This window comes from Mixophyes fleayi, chromosome 3 (assembly GCF_038048845.1).
Source record: "Mixophyes fleayi isolate aMixFle1 chromosome 3, aMixFle1.hap1, whole genome shotgun sequence".
Taxonomy (NCBI): Eukaryota; Metazoa; Chordata; class Amphibia; order Anura; family Limnodynastidae; genus Mixophyes; species Mixophyes fleayi.
The window spans coordinates 54,494,336-54,509,425 of NC_134404.1; the positions used below are offsets into that span (position 1 = coordinate 54,494,336).

The 15,090-nt window shown below is 37.2% G+C and overlaps 1 protein-coding gene across 10 annotated transcripts in view; it reads left to right on the forward strand.

Moving 5' to 3' along the window:
* Positions 1-15,090, forward strand: part of MYT1L (myelin transcription factor 1 like) — a 409,017-nt gene that overhangs the window by 313,474 nt on the left and 80,453 nt on the right. For 9 of the 10 annotated variants that reach the window (XM_075201506.1, XM_075201505.1, XM_075201512.1 and 6 more), the window contains one exon: positions 12,491-13,465. The exons of the other annotated variant lie outside the window; for it this stretch is intronic. In XM_075201506.1, the coding sequence (XP_075057607.1) occupies positions 12,491-13,465 (975 nt within the window). The remainder of the gene's footprint in view (positions 1-12,490; positions 13,466-15,090) is intronic. 10 annotated transcript variants of the gene reach the window in all.

The following is a 15,090-nucleotide window of genomic DNA, read 5'->3' on the forward strand; positions in this document are numbered from 1 at the left end:
TCTGAATTCTGCAGTATTTCATCCACACTTGCACTGTTATAATTGTATTAATTTATTTATCTAGATTCTGATTTAACTTTGTCATAAACACATGTTAAAGCACAATTTTACTTTGAGTCTCCTGTCCTGCTGTCTCCGTTATGTCTGTTTTCTATATAGAGTAAGACCTTATAGGGGCCGGTGGTACTCTGTTAATGTACTTATTACTGTATTGACAGCTTTAATCACAGAGTACCAGGAAAAAGCTTGTGTTGTACCATATGACTCTCAGAGTAATCCTCTGGTAGACAAGTGGAGCCAATCACAGTTAAATATGCTCAGTCACATGAGTGCATAATGCAATATTCTGGCCAATCAGCATCTCTCTAAGGGAAAAGTTTGTAAAATTTTAGTTTCTTACTCAGCTAATGATGACAGATGAGATATTATTATTATTATAATTATCATTTATTTATATAGCACCACTAATTCCGCAGCACTGTACAGAGAACTCACTCACATCAGTCCCTGCCCCATTGGGGCTTACAGTCTAAATCCCCTAACACACACACACACACAGACTAGGGTCAATTTGATAGCAGCCAATTAATCTACCAGTATGTTTTTAGAGTGAGGGAGGAAACCGGAGCACCTGGAGGAAACCCACGCAAACACGGGGAGAACATACAAACTCCACACAGATAAGGCTTTTGTTGGGAATTGAACTCGTGACCCCAATGCTGTAAGGCAGAAGTGCTAACCACTAAGCCACCGTGCTGCCATCTATGGGCTCCCTGCAATTCTAAGGGCTAGATTTACTAATCTGCGAGGTTTGAAAAAGTAGAGATGTTGCCTATGGCAACCAATCAGATTCTAGCTGTCATTTTGTAGAATGCACTAAATAAATGACAGCTAGAATCTGATTGGTTGCTATAGGCAACATCTCCACTTTTTCAAACCCGCAGCTTAGTAAATCTAGCCCTAAGTCTGTTCTAGACTTCTACTCATCACACCCATTGTAAACATAAATCAAATGATCATTTACAGCTAGCAACTATGTCTATTGGAAAATTAGGACTGCATGCTTTAGGTGACCCACGTAAAATATCACTGAGGTTTATTTACTCAAAAGTGCAAATCTGCACTAAACCATACTAACCAAATTAGCTAAATTGCACTAAACAGATAAAAAATAATTGCTGATTGGTTGCTATGGGGTTTTACTGCTGATTTTCACTTATGAGCATGTTTTTTACATTTTCCTGTTTATTTATATGATGTGAAGTTTGTGCGATGGCAAATACAGCTCTATTATCTGTTCAGGTGTATAGATCCTACAGACATCAGACATCAGCTAGACGTTTATGACTCACAGGTGCTCACAGACACTTTCCCAGGATAATCATGCAGGCAGTAGCGCTACTCTTATTACACTGGGACAGGTGCAGCAGAGATATTTTCAACACTAGTACTGCAATTTTTTTTCTAGAGGACAAAAATAGTTTCATGAGTCTGTGCTCATGTCTGCAGGAGATTGATAGCATGTGGAGTAACTAAAAACTGTATCCACTAAAACAGCTGCTGTTGTTTTTGTATCCACACTTTTTCTATAATAAAATGTGTTTATTTAATGTTTTCTTGTGCACTGTATTTGAGATCAAAGACATTATTGTGAAAATACTGTACTCTGTAGAGATTAGAGAATTTGAACACTGATCAAGTTTCGCGGTGACTTTTTACAAAGGTGCGAAGTTCTAGCGACGTGCTCTTTGCTATTCTGCACTCTATATGTAAATTCACTTTTTTACGCCATTTATAGTCTATCAATAGAGCTGGTTGGTCGACGGTCAATTCATTATGTTGTGTGATTGGAGTAGAACTTGAAATACTTAATGCCAATTTCTGCTACTGAAATGTGCTAAATTTTGTGGACAGATATGGAATGAGGTGAATATTTCCCAGAACAGTTTTGAAAAAGATGCTTATTTTTTATACCATTCCGTATTTTTACTGAACACCCCATGCAGTGCTACCTCCTCTCTCTTTCCTTTATGTACCCACTGCAAGAAGAAGCACTTATTGATTGGTGTATGAGTCACCATGAGCCTTATCATGTAGTGATTGTATAAATAGTACTGGAGTAGACATACTGGAGTAGACATACTGGAGAGTACTGGAGTGGATGTACTGGTGGACTGGTGCGAAAACCTTGACTCTGCTACCTGAACATAAGTTCTCATCTCATCTGATGTTGTGAATAGCCCTGGATGAGTCTGAGTCAGCGGATGGTCTCCATCGGATGTGGAATGGACTGCCATGGAAACTTTTCAATTATCATGCGTTTGTATCTTTTGAATAAGCAAAGTACTACTTATTCCAGTTTAATTAGACAATAAAGATCAGTGATCAAGTCTTTGATTACCATTGGGTTATGAATAGAATATGGCTTGAAGTTTGTTCTTGACTTTACTACAGAAAAAAGAATAATTTCACGTGGGGTGTCAGAGCATCTCAAGAAAAAGGTGGCAAGGGGCATCTATGTTTAACAATGGAAATGACAGTGGTTTAGACAAAGCAAACAGCTATTTGCAAGGTTTGATTATTATTATCATAATTTATCTATCTTATTACACAGTGCTATACAGAGAATATGTAGTCATTCACATCAGTCCCTGCTACCATTGGAGCTTACAGTCTAAATTCCCTAGCATACAAATACACACTAGGGTCTATTTTGTCCAAAGCCAAAATAACAGTACATTTTTGGACTGCCAGAGGAATCCAGAGCACCAGGAGAAACCCTATGAAAACACAAAGAGAACATACAAACTCAACACATATAGGGCCCTGATTGGAATCGAACTCATGACCCCAATGGGATGAGGTGGCAATGTTAAACACTGTGCCACAGTGCTGCCCAAGATATTGGGAAGGAATACCTAGAGATTGGCAGTCAATGCTTAAGTGGCATCCAGTTAAATTACATTTACGTAATGATAATTATAATCAGGAGGCCTCTGTAATATTTAAAATAAATAAATAAATGAGGAATAATTGAAGAAACAAAGAACCTTGAACAAAAGTGAGAGCAGCTAAGAGATACAAATAGACACCAGACACCTAACAAAATGTGCAAATGTAATGGTACATATATGGATATGACACACGTGAAATGTTAGGCATTCAGTTGTTTTAGTTGTTTATTTCAGTTTCTAACATATCGCGTTAACTAGAAAAATGTATTGTTTTATTACCCACACATCACAGTCTGTCAAGGTCATTTGTTTAGCATTGGGTAAGCCCATTGGTACGCAGTTTCCATCTTTCTGTGTGTGAGTGACATCAATATGTGTGCTTGGTCCGGCAGAGTAAAAAGTAGAACAATAGAGAAATTGTCAACCATAACATTTTTAAGAAGTAGAACAGGTTTACCCCAAAATTTTGCTCCATAGAAGTAGCAGATGCCAGAGCAATATTTTTTTATTTTTTTTAAATCTGTTTATTTTCAACAACAACAGGAACATAAAGTGAAAAACAATTGGGATTAGATATTGGAATTCTAAATAAAAATTACATTATTGCATATAATCTATATAGCTAGAAAATAGAGTCTATACATGTGCTACTAAACATATGCGTAGAGTAGGGAGCATGTTCCAAAATAACTTATTGTAATAATGAAATACAGTAAACCTGCTTCTGACAGGTAATGCCTGGATCTGAATCTAATCCTGGACTCCAGTCTGGGAAAAGTACAATGTTGTTGGATTTTTCTGTATAAATGTAGGAAAGGGGAAGGGACCAGGGAAGGGAAAGGGGGTGGTAAGGGGAAAAAAGATATATGTCCATCTAGGGTGGGGTGATCTGCACCGCTACCGCCCCAGGGGGTAAAAGAGGCAATACTTTGGAAGAAAGAAGAAAAGAGAAAAATATTTAAATGTCAAGAAGTGAGGAAGTGGCTCAACTAGTACCAGGTAATGGAGTATGATAAAATGTGTACCATGAATCCCATGTCTTGTGAAAGTTTAAAACCTTATCCTTTAAAATAATCCAGATTCAAGGTTCAAGGTTCTTTGTTTCTTTAAAATCCAGAGCAGTAATTAATTAGGCTTAGATAATAGAACAATAGTATGATTTTAATGTATAGTGACAAACCACATCATTCCAAACATTGATGACTTCTGAACATCTCTGCACATTATTCCCATAATATGGCTATCTGCTAATGATTATTCACTAGACAATAGAAAAGTGAGCAGACTGGTACAACAAAGCCATTAAAGTAGATATGACAGTATCCCACGTAGGAGTGGATGCAGTAATGAGGAAATGTTGGTCACAATCATGTTTTTGAGAGCAGTGACTTACAATTTGCATTAATGATAAGTAATTAGTGTGCAGTTCAATCTGTTAAGATGCCAGTGATAGTGCATATATCTGTCCTGATGTTTAATATGAATATGGGCAGAGTAGATGGACCAATCACTTCTGCTGTAAAATTCAATGTTTCCATAAATCATTGTAGGATAATTATTGTTAAATCTATTGTTTTTTGAACATCTGAGAGTTAAGTCATATACCATTATCACACATACAGATGCATTTGAACACCATTTTTTGAAAGGGTTGTTGTTGACTCAAACACTTTGTATGAATGTGGTGCTTCCAGCGTTAGCATTGAAATATTCTATACTACCATTCACCTTGATTTACCTATTTTTTGTTCACAATTATCATACTATGCAGCCTGTGTTTCCATGACAACTAGAATCCCATCACTATGGCAGAAGTTTATTACGGATAAGGGCAGGCAGTCACACCTTCTGAACTTTATGACAATAGTTACAGTGCCTTTAATAGACTCCTATGCCATAAACATTATTCCTAGGAGGCTAAACAATACATTCATTCTAATATGGTGTCTCAGTACTGTTGAGTTGAGTTCAACAGGAATAGAATTATGTATAACTAACCATAATATATTATTGTTAAAAATGTGGAGCTTTTCGTAAGTAAAACACAGACCTGGGTATTTAAATGATTTCATTTTACATGTACTTTCTTTTTCTAATGTACAGATGTAGCAAACTTTATATTGACACCAAGTGCTTAAGATGATGCCATGACCCCAGCCATGATGACTTAATTGCGTTACTGGGCTTTGCAAAGCATTACATTTTAATTATCTTTTTACATGCAGTACACTTTTTCTACCACCAGATGTCATATTGAAGCAATCGATCTGCGCATGTGCTAGAAACCCCATTCACATGGAATGAGAAAACTACGCAATAAATAACTGAACATAAATAAATAAGAAACAGCAGCACAGCACCATCCTAAAATCAATAACCAACACCAGCCGTTTTAGCACAGGGCTAATACCCTAAACTGGAGGTAAATAAAAAGGCCCTCTCCTAAAAAGCACTGGTGCTCCTCCAAACTCCCCTGAGCTCTAGGTGCCAGGGTAACAAGTATAAATATAATAATAAATAAAACATTCACACAAGGGGATAAAACAATTAATTGCACTAAAAAACACCATGAAATCCCTCTTTTATCACTCTATTGAAAATAAAAATGTTCTTCCACAGCGCGATCCAGTGGAAATAAAAAACTAAAAAGACTCAACGCAATGCAATACTCACAATGGCAATAACTCGCTTTGAGCACCGCTGCAGAATCAAAGTTAGCGCAATTAGCCGCTTGTGATTGGCTGAGTGATGAAGGATTGTCTGTGTCTTTTCAGTTCAGTCATTCTACCGCAGGTTCTGAAAGTGACCAGTTTTGTAATTTAATGGGGGTTTTTTATTCAATTTTTAATGGATTACAAGATTCCTGGTGGTTTAAAAGAAGAGAGAACAAAGAAGATTTGAAATAAGGTGGCAATTCCTGTTGTTAAGTGTCTTTTGCATGAATTAAAAAATGTTATCCCTTACATTGGTGTTTTAGTTACCTATTCATTCTACAGTATATTGCTCTAGTGGAGGCTTCTTCCATTCATTTCAATGGGGTTTCTGTATGTAGCACACATGCTGGAAACCACACTGAAATTAATGAACTATCACGTGTGTGTGTGTGTGTGTGTGTGGTTTTTTTAGATTTGCATGCTGGGACTTATAGTTCAGCATACTGTACTACATACTGGATATCTGTACTTGTTCTGTAAATTGTAGAGCATTCTGTCAAAACCTCAATTGTACATTGAGTTGATACTTTTATAATTTTATTTTATATCAGTGTAACAATGAACAGTGCTGTATAAAATATGTTTTTTATGTGTGTATTTAAATTAAAAAAAGTACATTTTTACAAAAATAAAGTGAATTATTTATCTATTTTCTTTTCCACTCACAAACAAACCTTAATCTCCCAAACTCACGTCTTGTGCAGAGAGCTGGCAAACATAGAGCCCTATCTAGACATACTTACAAAATGCGAGGCTTGTTTCCGCCGTTCACAGCTTACGTTCCTGTTCATGGTTTGCCGATCGCGTACTAGATTTGCATTCGAAGGTGGCTGCTCCAGATTCATTTTTGCTGTTAAAACTAGTATTTTAAAAAAATAAACACAATAAAATAATATTTTTAATTAATATAAAATTATTTTAACATTTGTTTTAATTCAAATGTTGACATGGTTCACTGTTACAATAAAGATTCACCATGTAGTTGTGGTGCTTGTGGAACTACAAACAACAGTGTGCCTTGACAATTCAGGACTCACTGGGACCGATAGTTCCACATGTTAAAATTACATTAAAAAAAAAAACCCATACACATCAATGTAAAAAAACACTCACTCATGCCATCATGTCTGTCTTTATTTCATCCTTAAATCCATAGGAATCTTCATCTTCATGTCTTCTATCCATAGGAATTTCCATCTGGTCTTCTATTCTTGGGGATCTTCATCTTCTGTTCTTCTATTCATATCCATCTTTATCATAATCTTTGTAGTCCTTAATCCTCTTCTTCAGCTTCTTTCTTCCAATAATCCTTTTGAAAAAATTAAAAAACCCTGAGAGGCAACCAGCACCTTACATCAAGAAGAACTGCGGAGAGATTAACAGGTCTAGGGCCTGTCCACAAGTAACTAACTAAGGCAGCTTGTTCGGATTAGCTACAGCATGAGAAAGTCTCTCTGATTGGTTACTTGTGTATAGACCCCACACGGGGTATGAATGAACTACATTATATCAATGAAGTTCATTGATGCATTTTATGAAAGAATGTCATTGATACAGTGATTGTAGTTTAACAAGCTCCAGCATGCACAAACTGTGTATGGCTGCCAGTGAATAGTGCCCCAATTTTATATACTGTATTAGTATTGCTCCAGTAACCACAGCACAGTGGTGCCAGGAAGAGCCCCTAGGTTTTTCATATCCAGTAGGGTAGCCTATTGGAGGGGAAGTGGCCAATATTTCTTTGTGTGTGCCTCTCTAATAGAGGCTATAGCCGTGAGATGAATGGTCTGGGACTGGGTCACATTATGGCAGGAGAACCAACATAACAAAATACTTACAGTAACTGATGAATGTCAGTGTTATAATGCATGAAAGCACGAGTTAAACAATGCTGAATAAAATCAGTGAAGAAAATAATTTATTGAATACAATCACTATATAAATAAAAACTTCAATAATGCAATCATGTGCCTCCTTCATAGTGGTGACCAAGCTGGTCCCGTCTCCAGTCACTATCAGTTCTAGCTTCCCACCTCTTCCTTATAGCCTTCCAGTCCCCCACTTAACTGCCCTCCTTCCTGTCTCCCACCTACCTCCCTCCTCATCGCTCTCCTCTCCCCCACCTCCGTCTTTGCCTCCGCTCTCCCCCTTTCCTCCTCCTACCCTTGCGTCTCTGTCCGTCCTACCCTCCCCTTAGATTGTACGCTCCTTAGAGCAGGGCCTCCTCTCCTCCTGTTCTCCACCACCTTAACTCTGCTCTCCAGCTCCTTGTCTCTTCCGTGAGGCCCTTCTACCCCTCTAGCTACCCCGCTGGGGCTCTCGCCTGTCATCTAGCTGTACTTTGAGCTTCCGAGTTACTGTGCTTTTTGTTAACTGTTCCGTGATGTCTCACCCTGTACTGTATTTCTGTCTGTCCCTGTACGGCGCTACGGATACCTAGTGGCGCCCTATAAATAAATAATAATAATAATAAATAATAATAGCTTTCTGTGAGATGACAAGCAGTGTTCTCTTACCTCTATAACCATTGGAATTCACCCCAGGTCGTGTGCAAATAAAATTATTCAGCTTGAAACAGAAACTGTGCAAATCGGTGAGGTTTGTTACGAGTCCTCTGTTGAAGAAAATTAAGCTTTATAGCGTTCAGGATGTGAATTGTATTTTACACATTAGAACCCCAATAATAAGTTGTTATGTACCAGCTGCTGGTCCATGGGCACCAGTACAGTACAGTCTATTGTCAGAGCTGTGTCATGTAGTTTAGTTTTGCCTAGTCCTTACTATGTTTGATGCAGCAGAGCTTCATTTCTGCATGTGAGCCGCACTGGAGGTGTTGATTGAACATTCTTCTGTTCATGAACTTCATCCAAAAACTGTTACATGGGCCATTTGGTTAACTGAGGAAAGTGCTTTTATGACACCATCTTCCACACTATTTCCAGAAGTGCTAATCACTGAGCCACTATGCTACTACTGTAATCTACAGTGGACATCCCTTTTATATCCAGAAGTTCATCTGTAGCCCGGTGTTGACATTTTGTTTGTGTTGTCTAATGGGATAATTGGATTTTTGACACTTGGAGACACTTTTTCCGTCACAAAGTGTCTGCAAGTACACTATTGTAGAGTAGTTAAGAGAGATAATACACTGCACACTATATTACTGTTTCTGTTGCCTATGCACAACATTTATTATGACAGCTAAGACTGAAAAACTGGAACAATGTATCAACAAGATTTATGCTATGGTAATTGAAGGACATTCAGAAATGGATGCAAAGCTCAGATGTTCACATGGGCAGACAAAGTGTTTGGACCATGAAAAAAACACTAAGTAAAAACAGATGTCCCATTCATCCAAAAACCACACAGTAAGTACTGAATCACTGTATTACAAGTCTGTAATTTTGAAATAGAGAAATAAAGTATGGATCTGCTCCAATCTAATAATTTGTGTTTTGTCCATTTACAGAGAAGTACAGAGCATGGCTTATGCACTAATCCGATAGAGTGATAAACTTTGTGTATGCTAATAGAATATGAGAAAGTCAGCATGGAATAGAAATCTTCTAAAACGGCATGTAAAGTATTAAACACCAACTCAGTTCCACTTGGTCCAACTAGGTACAGTATAAAGTAGTACAATACAATCAAAATTGTCCTAATGATACAGGATTTGGATAAGAAGAAATGGACAGCCCAGGCCCATGCTTGTGTTAACAATTTAATGATGTGACATTCACAGATAAAAAATATTAGCAGTTTTCCAAGGGCAGATCATGTGTAATGTCCTTGTCCCTTACACCCAAAATCATTGACCTCAGGTTACCATCTTTTCCAAGACAATGACCCAAAGCACATCGCCTCTGCAGCTTTCTTGCTAGAGAACAGTATCAATTTGGTCTGCACACCCCATGGGTAAGTTGGTATTCAGCACATTATTATGATAGTACACTGTAATGTAATATACACACTTGATATACTTATTATGCCAAATAACTGGGATTTTTTCAATTTCATTATAGGTTTTCCTGATTTTAACCCAATGTAAGTAATATGAGCATTAAAAAAAAAACATTTGGAAGGTGACAAAAAATGAAGAAAAGCTGCCGGCAGTGACTGACCACCTAACTAAAAAAACTGATCGCCTATTTATAGTTTTTACAATTGCAATTGAACAAAATGGTCTAGCTACAGGAATGTGAAGACTATATTACACTTTTAGTGACAAAGGTTTCTTACTGTACAGTATGTACTTACTTAAATGTAATAAATTTCAGTTCTCATACGTGTTTTTGTGACTCTTGTGTCAATTGTTACATTGAGAAGTGCCAGCATTGTTGCCGACAAACAGCAAAGGGCGCTGATGCCTGTAATTGCTCCAAGTGTGAGGACTCGAGTCACACATTTAACAAGGTACAATAACTAAACCCCAACTAATGATGAGCTGCTGTATGAGGTAAAAAAAAAGACTTTCTTTAGCTAATCGACAATTACATTATAAATCATTTAATATACTTCGGAGGCATACCTCAGAAGAAAGGTTAAATAATAAAAAGTATTTAAATTGGAATATATGCTAGTAAATACATTAATGTGTATGTGTTTATTATGGAGATTTTGAGTGCATACCAGTAGATCATAACAGTTCCATTAATTAGTGGGGTGTATGGCTATACAAAGAGAAAAAGAAGTAAAGGTATGTTATCACATATCAGTCATTTAAAGAATTACATTTTAACCCATTGTGTCAGTGTTTAAGTTAATTGCTTATTTTGTTAGTATACTGGGAGACAGATAAAAGTGAGACCGATTCCATTATACTGGAAACACTGGGGTGTTAAAAATTTGCCACTACAAGGTTCCCAGTTTTGACTATTACCCTACAGCTCAGGAGATCCAGTGAGAGCCACTGAGTTTATAAGCATGGGGCCAATAGCATATTGAAGGGGGATGGGCACACTGTTTTATGGCAACCCCTCTCCATACTGTGGCCACTGTATAACTTGAGATTACAGGGTCATGCTGAATAGACTGGTACTGGATCATGTTACTGTATGATTGCAGAACTCCATACTGTGTCCAACCTGTCTAGAGCCTGTTGTGTGTGTGTGTGAGAGTGGGGGAGTTTAAAATCTATGTATTTATTTTATTACTAGTTAAACAGCTTTACCTTTCATTTGAATTGGTTTATCTGTGCACAATTCTAGATCACAATACAGTAGGATGCCCTGAACACAGAAAAATCTAAACAATATAAAAATCTAACAGTAAAATCTAACAATATAACACATAAATAATCCAATAAATAAGAAATAAAGGTCACAAAGGTAACGAGAAACTTATTTCTGTATGGGCTTATGACCTTTCACCTATTCATGATTGACATCCATACACACTTTAAGCATTTTTGAAAATGTCTAGCATATTTCTTAGTAATGTGAATACATTAGACACAGATTAGTATGAGATCTTATGAATGAATTTTGCTATGTGCAGTAAGAGTCCCCCAGGTAAACACTGTTATGGATTTGAGGACGTTACATTATAGTAATGTGAGGTTCTTACACATGGACAATGGTGGAATTGCTCCATGTGTCAATTTAAGGCTTGTTGTTACTATAAAACCTTGAGTGTGTGGTGAAATGGAACAATTGGCACAGTGCTTCTCATAGCTGTATCAGGTCCAAAATATATGCTATAAATGCTGATTGCAGTTAAATTAGAAGATTCTGTTATTCCTTCTTCAAAAACACGCTGAATTGGTTTGGTTGTCACTTTTACCATGTTGGGTATTTCTCAAATTCTGACAACAAACAGGGTTGATGGTGGTGATCTGCTTTTACTGTCATAAGCAGTACGCAGGAGCAAAGATAGTTATGTCAGGGTTCCACCTTGCAAATGTCCTACCACATTCCACTTTTTGTAGATGCATAGAATAGATTTAACAAAATCATGTAATTATAATAACACATGGTAGGGGTAATTTACCAACACTGCTTAAAGTTGCAAATATGCAATAAAACCACAGCAACCAATCCGCAACTAGATTTTCTTTGTCTGGTACAAGTTAGTAAGTAATGATCATTTATGAAAATGCAAGACATGTGGGAACACACAGCTCCCACATGTCCTGCCTACATAAAGCATTCATCAGGTGCACAATTTTACTCCCTCCCTACTGAGGCAACCATTTGGCCCACAAATCCACTCACTTCTTTGTAAAAACAGGTGCATTAGAGCAAAATTAGGAGGGTGACGACATATATATTGCACTTTTGCAAATGACGTTCATTTAAAGCAAATGATTGATCTGTTGATTTAGTTTTTTGGGCAACTTTGCACCTTTCAGCAATGTTAGTGAGAACATTTCAATTGATGTCTATAACCACCTTACCCTATAGTTTAAAAAATTGCACTAATATCTGCAAGAGTTTACTAATTAATCACTGGCTTCTCTTTGCATTGTAGTCACCTGTTGGTCAAATATTATATATTGAAGTAACTGCGCTTTTTTTTTTCTTTTTAAACTTCTAAGTTTTGTTTGCCTAGGGGAAAACTTTTATCTGTCCCTCCTCCTATATTAACCTATGAGAAAACAGCTCATGCACTCCAATGGCAGAATATATCATTTGTAACATGTTATGGACTTTAAAGAAGTCTTGTGTAGGAATGCAGCATGGATGTGTCTCTAACAAAAATAACTGTAAAAAATGTCGCTATAGAATTTATGCTTGGTTATATCATAAAGGCGTAAATTCTGTTAATTCAATCACCAATGTCACTTAGTGTTCTAGCTATTTTTCTCTGTTCGCTTTTTAGACCATCACCCAATGGACTGTCACAGTGCTCGAATAATGCACGACACAGAAAAGGATGATAATAATAATGATGAATACGATAATTATGATGAACTGGTAGCCAAGTCGTTGTTGAATCTTGGCAAAATAGCCGAGGACGCAGCATACAGAGCAAGGACAGAATCCGAAATGAACAGCAATACATCTAATAGCTTGGAAGACGACAGCGACAAGAATGAGAACATGGGACGGAAAACAGAGCTTAGTTTAGATTTGGACAGTGATGTTGTTAGGGAAACAGTGGATTCCCTCAAACTGCTGGCACAAGGACATGGTGTAGTGCTTTCAGATAACCTCAATGATAGGAATTATATTGACAATGGATCCCAGGAAGATACAAGGAATATGAACTATTTGACGTTAGGGAAGCCTATGAACAATGGACATGCAGAGAAAATGATGGAGGAGAGTGATGAGGAGGTGTGCTTAAGCAGTTTAGAATGCTTACGTAACCAATGTTTCGACCTTGCACGGAAACTTAGCGAAACAAATTCTCACGATAGAAGTCAGCAGCAAAACATGATCATGAGGATGCCTAGAGCAGATGAAGACTATTCTGATCGAATGCCAGACAGGAACTATTCAGACATGATGAACTTGATGAGACTTGAAGAGCAATTGAGCCCCAGATCGAGAACTTTTTCTAGCTGTGCAAAAGATGACGAGTTCAATGAAAGAGATGATGACACTACCTCCATCACCTCAGACAGGTCAGAAGAAGTCTTTGATATGACGAAAGGTAATCTGTCACTGCTAGAAAAAGCCATAGCACTGGAAAGTGAGAGAGCAAAGGCGATGAGGGACAAGATGGCCATGGAAGCTGGAAGGAGAGACAGCATGAGACTTTGTGAGGACCATACCATGAGACACCTCTCAGGGGAGGAAAGAAGGCCAAAGTCCACTGATGGCCATGTCAAAAAGCCATGTTATACAAAAGGTAATATTTAGTCATATATTTCTAGCCATGTTAAACAAAAGGTCATATTTACTTGTATATTTCTATATTAGTAAACCCTTACAGTTTACAGTAGAGGCTGCCATTTTGTGGGGCGAACCAATAGTCAGGTTACTAATTTTGTAGAAGTTAGTGACATCGCAAAGTGCCTTGTGTCTTAGTGTTGTCACAAGTTCCTAGTGAACCAATATGCAGTCTCGTAAATTATTGGTTAAGCCCACAAAATCTTTGCATAGGTGATAGGTACTTCTTAGAGATATTTTTGACAGACTAAAAATGCTCATTATGAACACATATAATAATGTAGGCTAATGATGGATAATTGATGAATTATAATAATCAGCTTTTTTTCTATTTATTGCTATGAGTTTATAATGAGCCTTGATATAGTGTGTAGCTAAAGAGGAATGGATGTGCAATTCAAGTGTCTTGCTGTGTATGTGAGATGCACAAATCTAGTGTCTCTAAATCACTTGCAACAATATGCAATTAATTCTTCTTATATTAATTGATGATCCCATTAGCCCCTTTGAATTAGATATTTTCGAGTCTAGAAGAACAAGTAATATATTCAGCATTTAATTATCGAGAAACGTTCTTTTTTTTGTAGAGACCAAGAAGAAAATGATAGTTCTGTATCCATGTCTTAATCTTTTATAGAAAGAATGTACAAGACAGAATGTTGTTAACTGGAACTGCTGCCGATTTAGTTTTTAAAAACATCTCAAATTGACAATGAAGATTTATTTTAATGTTTCTAGAATATAAGTGTAAGTGTAAATACTTTAGCGTTAATTCAAGAAGATAGCATGACAGAAACCTTCAACCTCATTGTAGTCAACCTACTAACTTATTAGCACAAATATTGCATAAATGGTTATTTCACCAAATTTAATCATCCCCTTCATCTTCAGACTTTGGGCTCATATGCAAAAGTGCTGTTTTAATCTGTCCCTTCACCAATTTGTTTTGACAGGTGAAGGGAGGAGAGAGGGAACCTCTCATAAAGAGCATTAACCTATACAAAGAAACACAAGTGCAATGCACACCAAGGGCTAGATTTACTAAACGGCGGGTTTGAAAAAGTGGAGATGTTGCCTTTAGCAACCAATCGGACTCTAGCTGTCATTTTGTAGAATGTACTAAATAAATGACAGCTAGAATCTTATTTGGTTGCTATAGGCAACATCTCCACTTTTTCAAACCCACAGTTTAGTAAATATACCCCCAGGTCAGATAACAGAGCAGGGACAGGAGAAAAGTACAGCATATTCTACGTTCCCCCAACCCTGATCCATAAAGATTACTGTGTGCACTGCAACAACATCACTCCATAGGGATCAATGATACCTTCAGTTCCTCCTTGTATATAGTTGCAGAATAACTGAACCATAGGATGCCTATCTCTATTCTATGGAGAGATTAAAAGATCAGTACCATGAGCATTGTTACTGTTTTGATGGGGAGTTTTACCGCACCACCAGTGGATCCAAAACCATTTTAATCATTAGTCATCAGTTAGGCACATTTACAAAAACCGCTGATGGTATCATGATTCATAAGATGTGCATGAGCAGAAAGGTAATGATGAAGGAAATGTGCCCTGA